Source organism: Anolis carolinensis, chromosome 2 (genome assembly GCF_035594765.1).
Source record: "Anolis carolinensis isolate JA03-04 chromosome 2, rAnoCar3.1.pri, whole genome shotgun sequence".
Taxonomy (NCBI): Eukaryota; Metazoa; Chordata; class Lepidosauria; order Squamata; family Dactyloidae; genus Anolis; species Anolis carolinensis.
In genome coordinates, this window is record NC_085842.1 from 245,154,956 (window position 1) to 245,176,823 (window position 21,868).

The 21,868-nt window shown below is 42.1% G+C and overlaps 1 protein-coding gene across 1 annotated transcript in view; it reads left to right on the top strand.

The window, feature by feature from the left end:
* The first annotated feature begins 11,062 nt into the window (after window positions 1-11,062).
* gda (guanine deaminase) overlaps window positions 11,063-21,868 on the top strand; it is a 49,207-nt gene continuing 38,401 nt past the window's right edge. Inside the window, exon 1 of the mRNA XM_003216538.4 lies at window positions 11,063-11,561. Coding sequence (XP_003216586.2) covers window positions 11,106-11,561 — 456 coding nt within the window. The 5' untranslated portion in view covers window positions 11,063-11,105. The remainder of the gene's footprint in view (window positions 11,562-21,868) is intronic.

A 21,868-nucleotide genomic window follows, 5' to 3' on the forward strand; every position in this document is an offset into this window, starting at 1 on the left:
GATCAAAGAGGATGAATATATTGTAAGAACATTACAAAGTAAATGGCAGACTCACAAGACAAATAGTAGAGGAATGAATGGAGTTAAGAAAATTTAAATAGAAAAGTATAAAAAATTAGAAAGAAATTTTATTTGGAAATGGCATTGAACACCAGCCCAATCATCAAATATGGGAATGGGAATAAGCTCAACATGCTGGCATTGTCACGCAAATAAAGGCTGGTACATCCACATGTGGTGGGAATGCCCAAAAGAAATATTTTTCTGGGAAAAATAGTAAAGAAAATGGAGAAATTATTTAAAACAGCAGTTCAAGTAAATATGGACTTCATGTTAATGGAAATATTTGGGAACAGTAAGAGACCTGAAGGTTGCCGGGTCAAATCCTTGAGTTGGGGTGAGCTCCCATCTGGCAACTGGCAAATAGAGGGAGAAAACGTGGAGGCAGTGACAGACTTTATATTTCTAGGTGCGAAGATCACCGCAGACGCAGACTGCAGCCAGGAAATCAGAAGACGTTTACTTCTTGGGAGGAGAGCAATGGCCAACCTCGATAAAATACTGAAAAGCAGAGACATCACACTGGCAACGAAGGTCCGCATAGTCAAAGCCATGGTATTCCCCATAGTAACCTATGGATGCGAGAGCTGGACCATAAGGAAGGCTGAGCGAAGGAAGATAGACGCTTTTGAACTCTGGTGCTGGAGGAAAATCCTGAAAGTGCCTTGTACCGCAAGAAGATCCAACCAGTCCATCCTCCAGGAAATAATACCTGACTGTTCACTGGAGGGAAGGATATTAGAGGCAAAGTTGAAGTATTTTGGCCACATCATGAGAAGACAGGAAAGCTTGGAGAAGAGCATGATGCTGGGAAAAATGGAAGGAAAAAGGAAGAGAGGCCGACCAAGGGCTAGATGGATGGACGGTATCCTTGAAGTGACTGGCTCGACCTTGAAGGAACTGGGGATGGTGACGGCCGACAGGGAGCTCTGGCGTGGACTGGTCCATGAGGTCCCGAAGAGTCGAAAACGACTGAACGACTGAGACAACGACGACGACGACCCATCTGTCAGCTCTAGCTTGCAGGCACATGAGAGAAGCCTCCCAGCAGGATGGTAACACATCCCAGCATCCCCTGGACAAGGTCTCTGTAGACAGCCAATTCTCTCACACCAGAAGCAACTTGATGTCAGAGTAATTTGCAGTGCAGCAGTAGTTGGATGGAGTCAGTGGAACGCAGAACGAAGAGACATCAGAGACGATAGTAAAACTATATACAAAGTTTTACTGACTTCAGTAATAATCAAGACAAACAGATTTGCAGACAAACACAGAACTTGACTCTACTCTACTCAGAACTGAACTAAACTGATGTAATCAGTAAAGCATACACACTTGTGTCTGGACACTCCCCAGTTCCAGCCACACATCAAGGTCAACACAGCTTCTCAGCAATTAACTCTTTACAGACTATAGTACACTCTGGATGATGCAATCAGTATGCAATACAGGAAAGACACAAATTTCATTTAAACACTACCAATACACAAATCCCACATTAACACTTGAGATATGTTCTCAAGTCACTTCTGACACGATAAAAATGCAAAAAAAAAAAAACCCCAAGATTTCTTTAGAGCAATTATTTTAGCAGGCACAGCATGGAGATAGAAAGATAAAAAATGGAATATGGAATACTGGAACAATTATCTGTTTGATCAAGCCCAATCGGACATTATAGCATTCATAATGATGTGCAGTAGGACATGACAAGAAATTAAAGAAAAATGATTGATCTATATGGAATTGATAGAAAGTGGTGAAGTCAACACAAATACTGTATGAAGACTAAAAAAAATGTGTTCATAATTAAAGATAAAGATTTAGAATAACATTTTAAAGAGATGAATAGACAATATAGAAATGTTCCATTATATAGAATGTGTAAATGCAATAGCTGTCTATTACCTATGCACATATTATGCTATTATGCACTTAATAAAAATACTAATTAAAAAAGCAACATAATGTGGTGAAATCCATGTAAAATTAACAGACTGATGAATGGAATACTTTCAGAAATTTGTACTTGACTTAGGAAATTGTTGAAACTGTTAAGCTCTGTGTCCTTGTAGATGGTGACCATGTCAAAGAAAAATACTAATTTTTCGAAGTTTGGACCAATACTTGTCTGCATTTATGATTTAATAGTAATGAAGGACTTGAACAAAAATTTATTTCATGCTGAAACACTGAGATCATTACACTAAAGAGAAGCAGCACCCTGAAAAAACACTTAAAAACCAATTTTCGGTAGAACAGAAGAGAACACAATGTACTAAGAGGGATGAAAGACTCAAAAAGTTGAAAGTAGAAAAATGAGTGAATGGAATTTAATATGGTAGCTGTCTTCTAATTTTTGCTTTATATTATTCAGAATAAATTGTACAGTGTTTGCTTTCATAATTCGCTTTCAGCAAAAGAAAGTGTCTTGAAAGAGCCAAGGTGTTCTAGATATGTATGCTCTCTAAGATTACTGCTTCTTAAACTGTGAGTCCTGACCTCAAAAGCAGTCCCCTTAGCTCAAAGTTGGGGTCATGAAAAATGTGGCAACAGTAAAGGGCTTCTGAATGTCACGTAGTAGCTGTTTCAAATGTTACATGAATCTTTTAGGAATAATGTACAATGGACTCTGCAGAAAATTCTTCAGCTGTACTTCATAAAAAGAGAAAATTAGCCTGTTGAGCAAGCTTTGCAAATGCTTTTGTATCAGTAAATGTTTGATTTTTTAAACCTATGTTATATACCTATACACCTAGGATCATGTAAACATTTCTCAGGTAGAAAGGGATTGTGAGTGGAAAATGTTTAAGAAGTTCTGCTCCAGATGAAGAAAATAATGCACTTTAAGTGCAGAAATTCTCAGGGCTAATTTGTATCATCTTATGCTACATGGATAGAATACAGCCTCCAAGATCTCATCAATGAAAAATAGGACATGTGTGGCCAAGTAATATCAGAGTTAGCTTAAAACAGGAAACGATATTAACAAGGGATAGCACACAAGCTAAGAGAGGATGCAATGGTTTCCTTTGGCCTGAGCCTACTGGGAAGGGAAAGATCTTTCCCCTTCCTCTCCCCATTGCTGAATCAGTTGAATACAATCTGTCCTCTGAATTGTTTGCAGCAATAGAAGCAAGCCAGACAAATGGGGAACATAGGAAAAGGAGAGAAAAACTTCAACATTTTTAAAGCAGCCAAAAAAGTGGGATGATAGGGGATGCACATGACTGACTATATTTTGAGGAAGCTACATTGAAACTAGAGGTCATTCTTAATTTTATGTTGTGATCACTGATTTTCAAAAGTGATCATGTGACCACCTCATTGTGAAATGGTTTTAGTAATTCAAGCAATTGTTCCAGAGATATTTTATATATATATATATATATATATATATATATATATATATATATATATATATATATATATATATAGGATGTGATTGAAACATAATATTTTTTCACAAATCATACAATCTTATAGTTCGAAGAGCTATATGCAGGTTAAACTGCTGAGCTGCTGAAGTTGCTGACCAAAAGGTTGGCAGTTCAAATCCAGGAGGAGAGGGTTGAGCTCCCGCTGTTAGCCCCAGCTTTTGCCAACCTAGCAGTTCGAAAACATGCAAATGTGAGTAGATCAATAGATCAATCTGGCAGGAAAGTAATGGCGCCTCATGTAGTCATGCCAGCCACATGACCTTGGAGGTGTCTACGGACAATGGCAGCTCTTTGGCATAGAAATGGAGATGAGCACCAACCCCCAAAGGCAGACACAACTACTTAATGTCAGAGGAAAACTTTTACTTTTACCTATAACTAAAGTATTCGAGAGATGATCATCCATTCCCTAAATAGATGTGCTTTAGTTGCATAGACCTCTAAAGGAGAGTAAGCAACCCTCTGAAATTATTCAGTCTGTTCCATGACTACAGCTCTTTTTGTCAAGTTCTTCCTATTTAAGTGTCTCCATAGCCTCCTTTTTATATAATTTGAATTGGTTTGTGTCTTATATTCAAATAACAACTAGAAGTTGCTCCTGAATGTCCAGACTATGTCTAGGGACTTCCTGCTGGTAAAACTGCTTAATGTGGACAACTGGACTAGCTCTAATTTAAATCGGTTCAGTCACACAGCCATGGCATCACCATCTTCTTTCCCGTGTGCTCAGTGGTAATCTCCCCTCCTTCTTGTTGCTTGCACAGACACCAGGTGATGGCCAAGAACCCTCTGGAGCTCTTCTCTAGCTGCTGCAGTAACAGAAACAACAGTCCAGGTAACAATGAATTTCCAGTGGGGCCAAACTGGGTTCTCCCGACTGGAGCAGGATGTCACTAAACTGTTCCTGCAACTTGGGGGCAGAGGGTCTGGACAACTCCACAGAATCCATGGCTCTTCTGGAGCAGAAATGCTCTGAACTGACTCTGGATTTCAGATGAGCTCTGAGTGTCCAGAAAAACAGTAAACTTCTTCTGCATAACATTTTTTCAATTATTTAAAGGTGGCTAGTATCACCTCTCGGTCTTTTCTTTTTCAAGTTAAACATTTTCATCCAACTCTCTAAGCTTGCTTCATATGATTTGGTTTCCAGATCTCCTGTTTCAGCCTGTCAATATCCTTCTGCAACGGTGTTTTCTAGAACTGGACCAGTGTTCCAGAGAAGATCTGACAGAATATTCATTCTTAGAACTGTCTCTGTGTGAAGATAGATGCTTTTAAACATTGGTTTAACACTGGTGAGTTCCATGCATTATTTCAGAAATATATTTGAGAAATAGTACTTTGCTCAAGGCCATCTGCCAAACTGATTGCTGAGCAAAGATTTCAATTTAGATACTTCAAGTTTGTGTTCAACAACACTGAATCTACTATACCCGTCTCTTTTAAAACAAAAGTATCCTGCAGCTGAAGATGTACATTGAAGGTTTATGGTTTGATCAATGCAGACACTCGAGTGTAGACTCTCCAATATCACAATTGCTCTATGCATAATTACTATGCCCTGGTGGCCATTCTTCTATGATAAGCCTATCCAGAACTAGGCTGTGACTTGAGCAGCTGATATGCAGCTTGCTATTCATCCCATGCTTGGAGACATTGATCAGTTTGATAGAACCTGCTATTGCTTGTATTCTGCTTGCATAAACTATAAAAACTCAGGGTCACTCACCACCATGCCATGAGAAGACTACAAAGTAGAAATTTGTTAAGGCCTTAGAGCATAAACAATTATATTATACTAAAAATTTGTAAGCATTTAGTTTGGATGTGCAGATCAGTTGGTGGTAGCCACCCCATATTCTGTACAAATAAATCTATAAATATGACTAAGGAGGATGTGCTGGGAATGTTTGCTGGAGAGTGTATTCCATCAAAACCAGTGTTTTTCCTGATAAACATATGAATGGTGTGTATAAATAAAACCTCATCAGTGGCTGGTGTAACTTAACACACAGAGTATCTCATGTCTGTTTCAACTTGTTCCTTTCTTTAAATAAATACTAGTTCATTTTATGATCTGCCAAATAACTGCTATGTCCTTGGCAGCTCTCTCATTAATTCCAGGAAAACTGGCAAATGAACTTTGAACTTTACTTATCACTCAATGTATGCCATTTAAGTTGGCTAAAGAAGCAATAACTGCTTTTTCAAGATTAAAACAAACATATCAGTTTAAAAGTCACAATGGAATAGGTGTACCAAACTTATTTTCATACACTAGCAAAGCTAGTAGGATTTTGGCATATCACTATTCTCCATGGTTGCTCAGATATATACATATACATATACATGCATACATACATACATAGATACATACACACACACACACACACACACAACTCCACATGTGATTTCCTGTGTGAATTTTAAGTCAGATACAAACATGCACTTCTGAACAATAAATCATGCTTGAATATCTAAAGAATTACAATTTTGTATTAGCACACAAGTAATGTAAATTAGGGGCTTTTGGGGAAGAGAGCAGGATATATGGTCATATGAGCTACTGTGTCATATGTCATGTGAGACAGGAACATTATTTTATTCGACTGTGTCTATGTACAAATATGCAAGAGCATAAGGCTTGAAAATAACCTGTATGCATTAATCTACAAATTGTGGAAAGCTGGTCCCTTAATTTATTTTTTCGTTGTAGAGTTATTATATGAATAATTATGTTTATAAAGTGCTCAGCTAGGTCTGCATGAGGACACATGTGATAAGCTTTCATATTTGAAAGTGATCACAATTGATGCAAGCTTAGTGCTTTTCTGGAGAAATGCACACATTTTGGGAAAAGGTGAGCTGTTTCTCTGCCTTTCATTTCTTAAGGACTGACAGACACAACACTGTCATAAAATGAGTCATGAATGGAAAAAGAACTGTGGCTACAAGGATGTCTGGTTTTATATTGAATGGTGCCTTTATTCTAAAAGTTCTGTATAAAGAAATTCTTTCTGACTAGTAAGAATGTCAGACTAGTTAATGACTAGTTAATGTCATTGACCATATTATTTTCATTTATCCTCCTTTATTTTGAGGTGGGTGAAATGTGGCCTTCCAGGTGCTGTTGGACTGAAATATCAAGCACTCCTCACCATTGGTTATGCTGGCCAGGGCTACTGCAACATGCAATCAACAGCTAGTTGACTACATGGTTTTCACCTTTTTTTAAAATAGCCTGGTTTACTAGACTAGACTGGAGCTTCCTTTACCACAGAAGAATGTCAGAATTGGAAGGAATCCATAGAGGGTTCAAGAAATTCAAGATAACATGGAAGGGCAGTGACCGAGGCCCCTTCTACATTGCCATATAAAATCCAGAACATCTGATTTGAACTGAATTATCTGGGTGTGTAGACTCATATAATCCAGTTCAAAGTAGATAATGCGGATTATTTGCTTTGATAATCTGAATTATATAACAGTGTAGAAGTGTTCTGAGGATAGTCTTATCTGCTTGGACATTTCCAGGTCCTATTCCTAATGTGAAAAAAAATCTATAGCAATTATTAGCTTTAAATGGTTCATGTGAGGACAGGCACAATACAGATTACACAGAAAAGTGACTGTTTCATCTTCTTGCAAAACTGTTTCCATAGTGTTGAGAATTTTGCAGCAACAGGGACAAGATACAAAGCTTGGAACTCATTGTGACCGGTCACTTTGTGAGCATGAAGTGTTCCTTGTAAATTCTCACTCCTCAGAACATGTCATGAACCAGTCCAAAATTGGATTTCTAATTGGAAACTAAAGATAAGGAAAGGAGAATCAGAAGGCAGGAAAATGTAAATATTAGTGAACAAGTGTGACTGCACACTGGGAGTTAATATGGTGGTGATTTTCCCATCTCTTTTTTTCTGCTCTCAGATTTTTCTAGCTGATATTGCCTCTTTAGGGGTTCAAGGACGTAATGTTGCCATTTTGTGCTCTGTTTGACAGCAAGAATATCTTATTTTGACCATGCTCCTAATCATTTTTTCTGAGCCAATTTTTTAAAATTCAAATGCTTGCTTTTGTGAAAAAAATAGTTTTGCAAAGGTTGATTTTCTTAAAACAATATACCTTGTTTTGATTTGTTTTTGTTTATTTCTCTATGAAAGCCAAACATCACTAATTTATTTTAACTTTTCTAGTCACTCTTAGTTGCCTTGTGCTGAAAATGTATGGTGACATGCAACCCTTCCCAGTATCAGCACACTACACTCGGAAACGGGGGGGGGGGGGGGGTGTCCTCTAAGTCATGTCTTGTTGTCATCTTCATTAACTCCCATATTTCTCAAGAAGTGCCTCAATTGAACATGTAGGGGCCCAGAGGAGAGGCAATTGTCCAGTATGCAAGGTTTCAAGCCATAAGTGTGTTAAAAGTGAAAAACAGTATTTGACCTGCATATAAAAATGGACCAGGATTCAGTGAAAGTAAATACTGATATTTGCAATTGCAATGCCATGCTAAAAAATGAAGATGAAACTGTACTGTAAATTGAAGTTTGTGGATATCCAGTAATCCAAACAGATTTTTTTTCATGTTAGGAATGCAAGTCGCTTCTAGTGTGAGAGAATTGGCCGTCTACAGGGACGTTGGCCAGGGGATGCCCGGATATTTGATATTTTTAGCATCCTTGTGGGAGGCTTCTCTCATGTCTTCACATGGAGCTGGAGCTGATAGAGGGAGCTCAACCGTGCTCTCCCCTGGTTGGATTCGAACCAGCTACCTTCAGGTCAGCAACCCAATCTTCAAGTCATCAGTCTTGTTAGCACAAGGGTTTAACCCACTGCACCACCGGGGGCCCATCCAAACTGAGAAAAGGACTTCTGTTGCACTAAAGGAGAACCTCCTGCAGGTATTATTAAAAACAGTCATCTCTTTCTGGGACAGTTTTGCTACCTGAAATGATTTTTCTAAAAATAGGTGCTAAAAGCATGTGAGACACTTCAAATTCTTCCCTTCCTCTTGAAGCTCTGCGTGCCTTACAAATCGCCCACTCAGGGAACACCCAGTTATGCATCCTGCAGTGAGTGCCCCCATCCCTGTGTGGTGATTTCTTTTGCTTTGGAGTAAAATTCTCGATGGAAAGGAATCCCTCATCTTTCAGTTGTTAATTTAAGAGAAAAAAAAACAGATTTTCATTAAAAGGAAATGTCTGAAGTGGACAATAAAGGAACAAGGGAGTATCTCTCTTTAGATTGCTTATGTGTCTAGAAAATAGGTAGGTAAGACATCTTTTTCTGAGTAGACATAGTTGTAACAGTATACAATAGGGTATTAAATAGCCTAAAGGCCTTAAAGCAGTGGTTCTCAACCTGGGGTCCCCAGATCTTTTTGACCTTCAACTCACAGAAATCCTAACAGCTGTTAAAATGGCTGGGATTTCTGGGAGTTGTCGGCCAAAACATCTGGGGATCTCAGGTTGAGAACCACTTCCTTAAAGGCTCCAGATCCCATCTGATCTTGATAGTTATTTAGCTGGATGTGAATTTGGGAAAACAGCATAGAATATCAGGTGCTGTAGAGAAGGGCTTCTTAAACCTTTTCCACTTGCAACCCCTTTCTACCCAAGAAATGTTCATGTGACCACAGGCATATGGGTACATATAAAATAGGTATAAAAATAAGACATTAATGATAATAATTCAGTATTTACAAGGCTTGCTAAATGTATACGGGGTGATTTTCCTTTTAGTGAAGTACAGCTAAAGCATTTTCTGTAGAGTCTACAGTAAACACTACATGTTGTTGCTAACAGATTTGTGTAAGTGGGTGGTGTTCAAAAACCTTTTACTGTTGCCAAAATTTTTATGACCCCAACATTGAACTGACAGGACCCCATTTGGGTCCAGAACCCACAGTTTAAGAAGCAGTGCTGTAGACTATACAGGCAGTCCTGAGATACAAACATCTGACTGATGCCGCAAGGCTATTTAATGCTAATCAAGGTGACCAATTGCAACATTCACACTGGCCTCAAACAGACAAGAGTTCTTTCTCCCACCCTGGACCTTTCACAGATATATAAACCCCACTTGACTAGTTTCCAACAGACCTCACAACCTCTGAGGATGCCTGCCATAGACGTGGGTGAAATGTCAGGAAAAAATGCTTCTGGAACATGGCCATACAGCCTGGAAAACTCACAGCAACCTAGTGATTCTGGCCATGAAAGCCTTCCAGAACAGATTATGTGTTCAATGTGCTGTTGAAGGCTTTCATGGCCAGAATCACTGGCATTTTCTGGGCTGTGTGGCCATGTTCCAGAAGCATTATCTCCTGGCATCCTCAAAGGTTGTGAGGAACATTGGAAAACTAAGCAAGGGAGGTTTATAGATCTGTGAAGGTCCAGGGCGGGAGAAAGAACTCTGGTCTTTTGGAGGAAAATGTGAATGTTGTGATTAATCACCTTGATTAGCATTAACACATAACTTTTGAGGCAGGGGACACATAATGGGCATTCATTCTGATTCAGGATGAAGTAGGTAGGTAAAGGTAAAGATTTCCCCTGAAGTTAAGTCCAGTCTTGGCCGACTTTGGGGGTCGGTGCTCATCTCCATTTCTAAGCCAAAGAGCTGGTGTTTTCCATAGACACCTCCAAGGTCATGTGGCCGGCATGACTGCATGGAGCGCTGGTACCTTCACACCGGAGCAGTACCTATTGATCTACTCACATTGGCATGTTTTCGAACTGCTAGGTTGGCAGGAGCTGGGGTTAACAGCGGGCGCTCATTCCGCTCCCGGGATTTGAACCTGGCACCTTTCGGTCCGCAAGTTCAGCAGCTCAGCGCTTTAACACACTGTGCCATTAAATTCATCCTTTAGTGGGGGGGGGGGGGGGGGCACTAACAGGGCCATAGCCAGAAAAAAAATTCGGGAGGGGTTTTGAAAATTTCGGGGGGGGGGGGGTTGAACCCCTAGCACCCCCCCCCCTACAAACCTGTCAATATCTGCTTGAGATAGTGCCTGGAGGGACTCTTAATGTTTTGCGTCTCATAGACTTAGCATGGGGATTTGGTTAACCAGTTAAAATTCATGAGTAAACCAGGTTTTTTTATAACCTGAAAAATTTCGGGGGAGGGTTTGAACCCCTGACTCCCTCCCCCGCCTCGCTACAGGCCTGGCCACTAAATTCATCCTTCAGAGAACTGCTTCTGAAGGATGCTTTCCCCACCTCTCGTTTGAGTCCCTTCAAGGAAGCAGCGCGGTATTACTTTTGCGGCAGCGCTTCCTTTTTTCCCCAGGTGGTAAAAAAAAAAACAAAACCCGTGGATTTCTTTTGGTGGTGGTGGTGGTGGTGATTATTATTATTATTATTATTATTATTATTATTATTATTATTATTATTATTATTATTATTATTATTATTATTATTATTTAGACCTTAGAAAGGGCGGGGTGAGTCAGAGCCACACGTGGCAGTGCCAATGCCTCGGGGACCTGCAGAGGTGAAGGCGCACGCTTCCCCCCTCCCTTTTATTTATTTGCCACAGGGAAGTGGGAGAGATTGGCGCGCCGCCCCCAAACTTCTCACCGTCGCCCTTTTCCTTTCCCCAATGCTGGGACTCAGAAAGCGGGGAGAAGAGCCTCCCTTGGCGCCACCGGACGGGGAAGAGGAGGAGGAGGAGGAGGAGAGCCGGGCGGGGAGGGCGGCGGCGCGGGTGGTAACCACACCCCAAAGGGGGAAAGTCTTCGGGCGCCGGAGGAGGAGAGAGGGTGGCAGGTGGTGCGGCTGCTGCTCCTGGCACCGGCGGGCGAGGGCGCGGGCGCGGAGGAAGAGGGACGGCTCCTGGGACCCGCCGCCGGCTTCGCCCCCGCTGGTTCTTCGCCGGAGCCCCCGCCGGCGCCTGCCGCCCGCTGCTGGGGCCCCGAAGGGCGAGGGGCGCGCCATGGGCTCCCCGCCGGGCCCCCCGCTGGCGCTCCTCTTCAAGGGCACCTTCGTCCACGCCACCCACGCCTCGCCCATGGACCTCCTGCCGGGACACCTCCTGGGCGTCGAGGAGAGCGGGAAGGTCAGCCGCCCCGAGGGAGACGCCCCGAGGGAGACCGGGGAGGGTGGCGGGCCACAAGACGGGAGAGGGAAAGGGAGGACGTGGGAGCGGGGAAGCGGTTCTGTCCCTCCGAGAGAAGGGGAGACATTAGGCTTTGGAGAGTTGTGGATGGCGAAGGCTTGCATGGCCGGAATCACTGGGTTGCTGTGAGTTTTCCGGGCTGTATGGCCATGTTCCAGAAGAATTCTCTCCTGACGTTTCGCCCGCATCTTTGGCAGGCATCCTTAGAGGTCGTGAGGTCTATTAGAAACTAGGCAAGTGGGGTTTAAATATCTGTGGAAGGTCCAGGGTGGGAGAAAGAACTCGTGTCTTTTTGCGGCAGACTTTTTTTTTCGTGTCAGGAGCGACTTGAGAAACTGCAAGTCGCTTCTGGTGTGAGAGAATTGGCCGTCTGCTAGGACGTTACCCAGAGGACGCCCGGTTGTTTTGATGTTTTTACCATCCTTGTGGGAGGCGTTTCTCATGTCCCCGCATGGAGCTGGATCTGAAAGAGGGAGCTCATCCGCGCTCTCCCCAGGTGGGATTCGGACCTGGCAGCCTTCAGGTCAGCAACCCAACCTTCAAGTCACAAGGCTTTAACCCACTACGCCATCGGGGCATTGCGGCAGATGTGAACGTTTCAATTGGCCAGCTTGATTAGCATTGAATAGACTTTCAGCTTCAAGGTTTGGCTGCTTCCTGCCTGGGGGAATCCTTTGTTGGGAGGTGCTATCTGGCCCTGATTCTTTCCTGTCTGGAATTCCTGTTTTCTGAAAGTTGTTTTTTATTCGCTGTCCTGATTTAATACTGGTAGCCAGTATTTTTTTTAAACCCTCTAAAATCAGGACAGTGAATAAAAAACAATTTTCAGAAAACAGAAGAATTCCAGACATGAATCAATCAGGGGCAGCTAACACCTCCCAACAAAGGATTCCCCCAGGCAGTACACAACCAGACCTTGAAGCTGAAAGGCTATTTCCCCCCCTCTCTCGTTTGACTGCCTAATCAAGGTGGCCAAGTGAAGCATTCACACCTGCCTCACAGACAAGAGTTCTTTCTCCCACCCTGGACCTTCCACAGATGTATAAACTCCACTTGACTAGTTTCCAACAGACCTCACAACCTCTGAGGATGCCTGCCATAGATGCGGGCGAAACGTCTGGAGAAGATACTTATGGAATATAGTTCTTCCCCCTTTGAGCTGTGAAGACATGCCACGAGCAGCCCCGCTTTGGCTTTGGAAAGTTGTGGACGGATTAGAATAATAGAATCATAGAGTTGGAAGAGACTTCGTGGGCCATCCAGTCCAAAAAGCAGGAAAATCACATTCAAAACACCCCCGACAGGTGGCCACCCAGCCTCTGCTTAAAAGCCTCCACCACACTCCGGGGCAGAGAGTTCCACTGCTGAACAGCTCTCATAGCGAGGAATTTCTTCCTAATGTTCAGGTGGAATCCCCTTTCCTGTAATTTGAAGCCATTGTTCCCATACTAGTCTCCAAAGAGCAGCAGAAAACAAGCTTGCTCTCTCCTCTGTATGACTTCCCCTGACATATTTATACATGGCCATGGTGTCTCCTCTCAGCCTTCTCTTCTGCAGGCTAAACATGCCCAGCTCTCTTTCTCTCTCTGAGAGCAGAGTAGGCAACGGGTGCCTTCTTCTATCCCCTTTGAGTGGGGAAGACATGCCAAGAGCAGCCTGCTTTGGCTTTGGAGAGCTGTGGATGGGTTCTCTCTCTGAGAGCAGAGTAGGCAAAGGGTGCCTTCTTCTTCCTTCATTGAATGGGAAAGACACAAAGAGCAGCTCTGCTTTGGAGAGTTGTGGAGAGTAGAGTAGGCAAAGGGTGCCTTCTTCCCCTTTTGCGCGGGAAAGACATGCCAAGAGCATGTCCCGCTTTGGCTTTGGAGAGCTGAGTAAGCCAGGGATCCCACAGGAGAAGGATGAGGAGAGAATGGATTATATCTCTCCTGAGAGTGGGATACCCGGAGAAGTGTGAGGGGAAGTCTGGCTCTACCTTTCCTGAGGGAAGAAAAATGGTGTCTTCCCCTTTGTGAGGGAGGAAAACTTGACAAGAGCAGCCTGGCGTTGGGCTTGAAGAGTTCTGGGGAAGCCATGAGATCCCTGAGGAGATCTGCGAGGGGAGAAGAATATACTTCCTGAGGGCACTTCCACACAACCCAGAATGTCAAGACAGAAAATCCCACAGTATCTGCTTTGAACTGCGTTATCTGAGTCCACACTGCCATATATTCCGGTTCAAAGTAGATAATGTGGGGTTTTATTCAGTAGTGTGGAAGAGGCCTGAGATAAGACATATGGTGTCTTTCCTTCTGGATGTGTGTGTGTGTGAGCAAAGAGCAGCTCATATTGGGGAGCTGTGAGAAGCCATGAGATCCCTGTTGGGTTGCATATCTCCTGAGAATAGAGTAGGCAGGCAAAGGGCGGTGTGTTCTTGGGTTATATCTCTCTTGAGAGTGAAGATGACAAAGTCCCTCCATAGAGTCGAGGAAGCAAATGGCGTTGTTGTTGTTGTTTTTCCTTTTTGAAGGGGGGAAGAGAAGCAGTTCAGAAGCCATGAGATCCCTGATGGGTTCTGCGTCTGAGGGGAAGTGGGGTTATGTATCTCTTTGGAGTGGAGATAGATCAGGCGTGGGCAAACTTGGATCCTCCAGGTGTTTTGGACTTCAACTCCCACCATTCCTAACAGCCTCAGGCCCCTTCCTTTTCCCCCTCAGCCGCTTAAGCGGGGCCTGAGGCTGTTAGGAATGGTGGGAGTTGAAGTCCAAAACACCTGGAGGACCCAAGTTTGCCCACGCCTGAGATAGATGTTCAGCTGCCCCTGACGAGATGAAAAGCAGGACAGCTTTGGAAACACACCCAGAAAAGCAAACGGGGAAAGAGGAAATAGAGCTGGGTCTCAACACGCTCCAGAGGGTTATATAACTCCCTGCTGAGGAGGGAAAAAAAAAAAACGAGCCTGGGTCATAGGTATGTAGGATTGAACCGAGAGAAGCAGATGTTTCTTAGGGCCCAGAGAAGGCACCAGCGACGTTTATAGCCCAAGGGGACAAAACCCCAAAGGAGAGCGCGAAATTGGTGTGGGTGCTTGAGTTAGGCAGAGCAAAGAGGGACATGAATAGGAGAACCGAATCTAAATCATTAAGCAAGAAACACAGCTGTGACTTCCTTTTCGGGTTTCACCAAACCCTGGTTCAAACAAGGAAAGGAAAGGGTGCTTTGGAGAAACGAAAGCTTTGGCATACTGTGCCAAAAGGAAAAAAAGAAAAGAAAAAAAGACCATCCCGATTTTGCAGAAGAGTGCTAGGGTGTCCATTAAGATGCATTGATTATAACAGGTCAGGGTGAACTTTCACTTTAAACTCCCGGTATTGTTTTCTGTGCGGGGAAAACACTTTGACCGAAATGCGATGGCAGTCCGTAACACTAGAGCTTGGATCCACTTTGAATCCACTTTTGGGAGGGGTCTTTAAACAGCTCAGCCAGACAGGTCCTGGACCTCACCAAACTACAAACCCCAACATTCTGCAGGAGGCAGAAACCGGATTTAAAGTGGATTCATGCTCTAGTGTGATGAGGCATCTAGAGTACACTTGTGGAACCAATTGATTTCATCTATCTGCTGATTTATCAAATTCCCATTAATTCAGATAGGTTATAATTACAATTAACAACTGGGTTTAAACCCACGAAAAAAGGGTTGGAGGAGATGAAAAATGCCCGAAAGACATACAACAACCCTGTTGCTTTAGTGTTTCACAATCCTGTAACATAGGCAAGAAAGTGTGCTATAGCAACAGAAAACCCAATACCTCCTCGATAAATAATTGACATAAGCTAGAATTACCTTAAAAAGAATGACACACTGTACTGTCAAAAGCTTTCATGGCTGGAATCACTGGGTTGCTGTGACCATGTTCCAGAAGCATTCTGTCCTGAGGTTCACCCATATCTATGGCAGGCATCCTCAGATAGGGTTTATATATCTGTGGAAGGTCCAGGGTGGGAGAAAGAACTCTTGTCTGTTGGAGGCAAGTGTGAATATTGCAATTAATCACATTGATTAGCATTGAAAAGCCTTGCTGCTTCAAAACCTGGTTGACTCCTGCCTGAAGGAATCCTTTGTTGGGAGGTGTTAGCTGGCCCTGATTGTTTCTTGTCTGAAATTTCTGTTTTACTGGTGTTCTTTCTATACTATCTTAAATTGAGGTTTTTTTTAAATACTGGTAGCCGGATTTGTTCATTTTCATGGTTTCCTCCTTTCTGTTGAAATTGTTCACATGCTTGTGGATTTCTGTGGCTTCTCTGTGTAGTCTGACATGATAATTTTTTGAGTAGTCCAGCATTTTTCAAATAATATGCTGTGTCCAGGTTGGTTCATCAAGTGCTCTGCTTTGGCTGACTTCTCTGGTTGAGTTAGTCTGCAGCGCCTTTCATATTCCTTGATTCGTGTCTGGGCAATGCTGTGTTTGGTGGTCCCTGTGTAGGCTTGTCCACAGCTGCATGGTATACAGTAGACTCCTGCAAAGGTGAGAGGATCCCTCTTGTCCTTTGCTGAAGGTAGCTTTAGTTGGATTTTCTTAGTGGGTCTGTAGATAGTAGGTTGTGTTTCTTCATCAGCTTCCCTTCCCTTGATGTATAGTAAGAAAACTTACTTAAGTCAGCCATAGCAGAACACTTGATGAACCAACCTGGACACAGCATATTATTTGAGAACACAGAAATGCTGGATCACTCAAACAACCACTATGCCAGACTACAGAGAGAAGCCATTGAAATCCACAAACATGCAGACAATTTCAACAGAAAGGAGGAAACCATGAAAATGAACAAAATCTGTCTACCAGTATTTAAAAACTCTAAAATCAGGACAGTAAATGAAGAACTACTTTCAGAAAACAGAAAATTCCAGACAAAAACGATCAGGGCCAGCTAGCACCTTCCCAAAAAAAGGATTCCCCGGGCAGGAAGCAGCCAGACCTTGAAGCTGAAAGGCTATCCAATGCTAACACTCACACTTGCCTCAGGCAGACAAGAGTTTTATCCTACCCTGGACCTTCTGCAGATATATTTACCCCACTTCCAACAGATCTCACAATTTCTGAGGATGCCTCTCAGATGTGGGCAAAACATGCTTCTGGAACATAGTCATACAGCCTGGAAAACTCACAGAAGCCCAATCCCCTTATCTATACTAGGTGTTTATTATTATTATTATTATTATTATTATTATTATTATTATTTCTTCCCATATATTCTGAAGACATAAAAGTGGTGGTTATTAGTTACAAGGTGTAAACTAATATTGGGGTTACTACAAATATCTCTGCAAGAGAGGAAGATGGTGAAAATTGCAGATTTTTGATAGAGAAGCTTAGGATGTCTGATTGAGTGAATAGAAGTTAAAGGACTGAATATGGTGTGTGTGTATGGTTTTGGTGCACCTGGGTGTTATTTCACATATACAATGGTTACATATGTTTCATATGGAGCTTTTCATAAATTTGTGTAGGCTTAGCACATTTAACATCAACTTGGCTCACAGAAGTGGCTTGCAATTTTCTTGACACATCTTTTAATGTGACAGTTGGAAGTATAAAATTATGATTGCTGTGATATTAATTTCTAGCTCTAAACTGATCTTATCTGAGGCTCCAGATAATCACATTCTGGAGCTAATTTTCAATTCCTTTAAGGATAAGAATGGATTGAGATAATTCAACATCAGCTCTTCTGTTAAAATGTCATTTAAGACCGTCCTTAACATATCAAGAGAGAGAGGATTCCCATCTTTTATTCTATTCTCCTACATCACTCTAAACTTAAGCAATAACATTAACACTGTATTTCATCATATTTTAGTGTATGTAAAGTGCTCCAGAAAGATGTTTTGCAATATCTTTTTACAGAATCTCTGAAGACTATTCACATTTTTGAATACCCAACTAGCCAACTCTTCAAGAATTTTTTCCCCTCGACCATTAAACACATAATATTTTCAAAGCTTCCAGGCTTTGGCGTTTTGGCTGTCTCACAATATGTTTGCCCATCTGATCATATGTTATTGCCAGCAACTTCTTATCTAATTAGCATCTCATTTAACAAAATATGCAGTTGGTAATGATAGAGTTAAAGGCTTTTAATGCACTATGTTATTGTACATAGTCATGCACTTTGAAATATGTGTGGAGACCACAAGATTGCAGTGACTAATAAACGAATGTGTTTGGCATAGCAACAGCACCTGCTTTATGTTTCTTGATTCCACAGACCCTTTGGCATAGATCTGTTCTTCTTTATCACACTCTTGCATATGCTATTTCTGCCACATTTCATAGAATTGCAAAGGAGTTTTCTCACATGATGACATCTTCTCTGTATTTAATCAGAGGACGGGTTAGTAACAGGTAGGGTTAGGACTGAAACTGCCTTAGGAGGTTCCTGACAGTACAAGAAAAACAAAATTTAAGGGCAGTATATGAGAAAGTGATCATTTGGCAAGGATTTGACAAACTGATGGTTAGGCTTTAATAGTTGGTTGTTCCTCCTCCACTCTTTTTTGAAAATGATCCTTTGACACATCTAGGTGCTGATCAGGGGACTGTTACCAGGTGTTTGCAAGTATAGAGGGAAAGGTGGTTTTGAAAAGCCCCCAAGAATTTTGTAGGTAAACCTCTTCCTTCTGGCGCATCACACCCAAATGTCTGTATGTTTCACCACATCGATTAGGATGGGAAACTCAGACTTTATAGAAGCTTTAAGTAAATGCTGCTTGTGCTGAGTTAAGAGACAATTTTTTCCCTATTGATAGTTTATTCTCACTAAAGGAGAAGGGACTGTAACTGAAAAAGATAATGGTGGAAAGGCATGTTCATTCTTGTCTTGCAATTCTGTTTTTCCTTCATTGCATGTTTTCCAGAGTGGCTAGGTACTTCAATGTTGATGTACCAGGCAGTCATCTCAGTCCCTGCTTGACATGATGTCAAGTTTTCCATCTATAATTTATTTAATGACATAAGTTCCCAGTGACTATCTATTGATGCTTCTTGCACCCACTCACTAGACAATAGATAAGTGATCACAGTAGTGTTCTTTCTTGTCAAAGGGGGGAGATGTATGCCGTGTTTCCCCAAAAATAAGACACTGTCTTATATTTATTTTTCCTCAAGAAGATATACTATGACTTATTTTCAGGGGATGTCTTGTTTTAATTAAGTATGGTACAACAAGGAGGCCCTGATGGCACAGTGGGTTAAATCACTGAGCTGCTGAACTTGCTGACCAAAAGGGTGGCGGTTCGAATCCGGAGAGCGGGATCAGCTCTTGCTGTTAGCCCCAACTTCTGCCAACCTAGCAGATGCAAACATGCAAATGTGAGTAGATCAATAGGTACCACTCCAGCAGGAAGGTAATGGCGCTCCATGCAGTCATACTGGCCACATGATTTTTGAGGTGTCTACGGACAACGCTGGCTCTTCAGCTTAGAAATGGAGATGAACACCAACTCCCAAAGTCGGACAAGACTAGACTTAATGTCAGGGGAAAACCTTTACCTTTAACTACTATGGTACAACAATCTACATTTATTCAAATATACTGTAGTTAAGTTGTTGTCTTCTGGAACATCGTCATAACTCTCCAAACCCAGAATTCCATTTTGAATTTCTTGTGACTCCAATTCCTTTAGAACCTTTGGCCTCAATCTTTCATGTCGAAAAATAGAGCTCTCAATAAATGAGCAGCTCCTATCCATGTAACCTGCTTGGAGTGTATTGGCAACAACACTGTCAGTGAATTTATCCCTTGTTGATGGGGCTGCCCACACTTCTCCAGTCACCTCTGAGATAGTAGCTGTCACGATGGGGCAGATGAGAAGGGCTGCCCATCTTCTTTACTGCTCCATGCCAGTATGCTGCATAGCCACACTTATCACGATGTCTCATTATCAGGGTATGGATTATGTTGCACAAATTCTTAGAAATCCTGCTACGGCTTATTTTGTGGGTATGTCTTATTTTGGGGATCTGCTAGGACATGAGAGAAAGCTCCCACAAGGATGATAAAACATCAAAACATCCAGGTGTCCCCTGGGCAACGTCCTTGTAGATGGCTAATTCTCTCAGACCAGAAGTATCTTACATTTTCTCAAGTCACTCTCAACACAATTTCCCCCGAGGAAACAGAGTATCAGTAGCAGCTGACAACACCATCGTTGTATAGATAGATTGATCAGAGTAGACAAACTCTGGCTGGGGGTAAAAACTCATCTTCCCAACCCAAATTAGCACATATCTACTCACTTTTCTTTTTTTTCATTGGAGAATTGGTTGGCCATTTCAAATTTGTCATGTATTGCAGTGGTAAATAATTTGTAATGGAACAGGTGACAGCTGGCAGAAACAAAACATAGATAGTCAGAGTGCTAGTAAGCAGTCCAAAGTATCAAGTGAAGGGGGCTTCCTTTAACCATCCTGACAGCCTAGTTGCTTGAGAGACCAAGAAAAGGAATTCCCTTTGAGCATGCCCGAGTCACTTAGCCAAAGCTAGTAATTGCTATGGTGGTAGCAACACCTTCCCTCATCACTTCATGCAAAATGTGGCAACGTGAGTGAAGAACAGGCATTGCTACCATGCCTGGGCTTGGAGCCAAGGTGGAGTTCACCCAGAAAGGGCATGGGAGGTGACTGAAGAACTGGCATCTACAGAAGAATTGGCATCTCAGCCCAGAGAATTTACCAACAGTGTGGGAGGAATAGTAAAGTTAACGACTACTCTGCAGCAATTGATTTAATTTGGTTAAATGAAATTGTGCCCTTATGAAACTTCAAGCGTCGTAATTCTTGGGTCTGGGCACAATGAGAAAAAATGGTGTCAAGAGGTAGAAATCCAAAGCATGCTCACTTGGGAGGGCTATTAAAATCCATAGGCCTTCCTTCCAAGTAAATGTGGTGGGGTTGAGAGGTGTGTGTTAAAGAATAAATAATCCACTTGTAATTAGGTATTGTGTTGTGTTGTTTTGCTTCTTGACAGTCCTTGTACTTTGCTTTACACAATTCAAGAACAGCTTGTACCCTCGTCAGTAAATCAACTGATCACACGTCTGCCTTTTAATTTCTCCCAACCAAATATTTGAACCAATTAACAGTACAAGTTGGCATTTCCCCCTCATGTAGGCTTGCCTACATTGCTATTAAGTAGTGAACTCCCATGATGATTTGGCAGATCTTTGAAAAGTGTGGGAAGCTTTTTTTCATTTGGGATGTCTGGAATTGAACTGGTACTATCTTTTTGTATTTAAAGATACCCAGTGATATGGATCACTGCTATGCAGAGTAGGAAACACGTAGGCTATGGCCACTGGTGGTTTCCATATCAGTGCGATAAAGAGCCCACTCCATGTTTTAGTTTGAATGCACTCTGTGTTTTGAAGAACCTATCCTTGATGTTGACTTTACACCTTTTGAGCCTCAATAAAATGCTTGGATTCTTTGCAGAATGGAGTATCTTGCATGCATTAACAGTGTTAATTAAGTCAATTTCAATTCCAGATTGTCAACAAAATGTGGAAAAGCTCAAGAGTATGTGTGAATACTTGTGCAAGGGATTAAGTATTGTGGTTAGAACAGTGGTTCTTAACCTGTGAATCCCCAGGTGTTTTGGCCTATAATTCCCAGAAATCCCAGCCAGTTTACCAGCTGTTAGGATTCCTGGGAGTTGAAGGCCAGAACATCTGGGGACCCACAGGTTGAGGACTACTGGGTTAGAATTAAGTGCTAAAAATATAAATCAAATTTTGGAGCAGGTTTGCTATCTCATTGATATTTGAAGCTACCAGTTCCCACAGCTAGTAGAATGGAATGTATTACAGTAATTTCACATTTGCTCATGAGTATTGACTAAACTTCATTGCTCTTCACTAGAGTGTTCAAATATTGGAGTAGAAACATAAATTCTCAGCAATATGTGTGAATGAAAATCACAGGCTTCTCTGTCCTTTCTAACAGTACAGGCTTACTTCAGTTAACAAAACCTCTGGCAAAGACATTTTATGAAATCTTTTTACACCTGTCCAGTCTCTTTTATTCCTCATCCTCTGTATAGCTAGAAACTTGTTTATTTAAAACAGCTTTGCCATTTGGAGGATGATGAAAGAGGGTTAGAGAAATGCAGACTTGCAGTATTGGATTGCAGCCATATGTCTAGAATACACAATGCAGCAGAGCTTGAGCTGGAAAAGAGCAGAACTCTAGTATAGCAAACCCTCCTGTAGC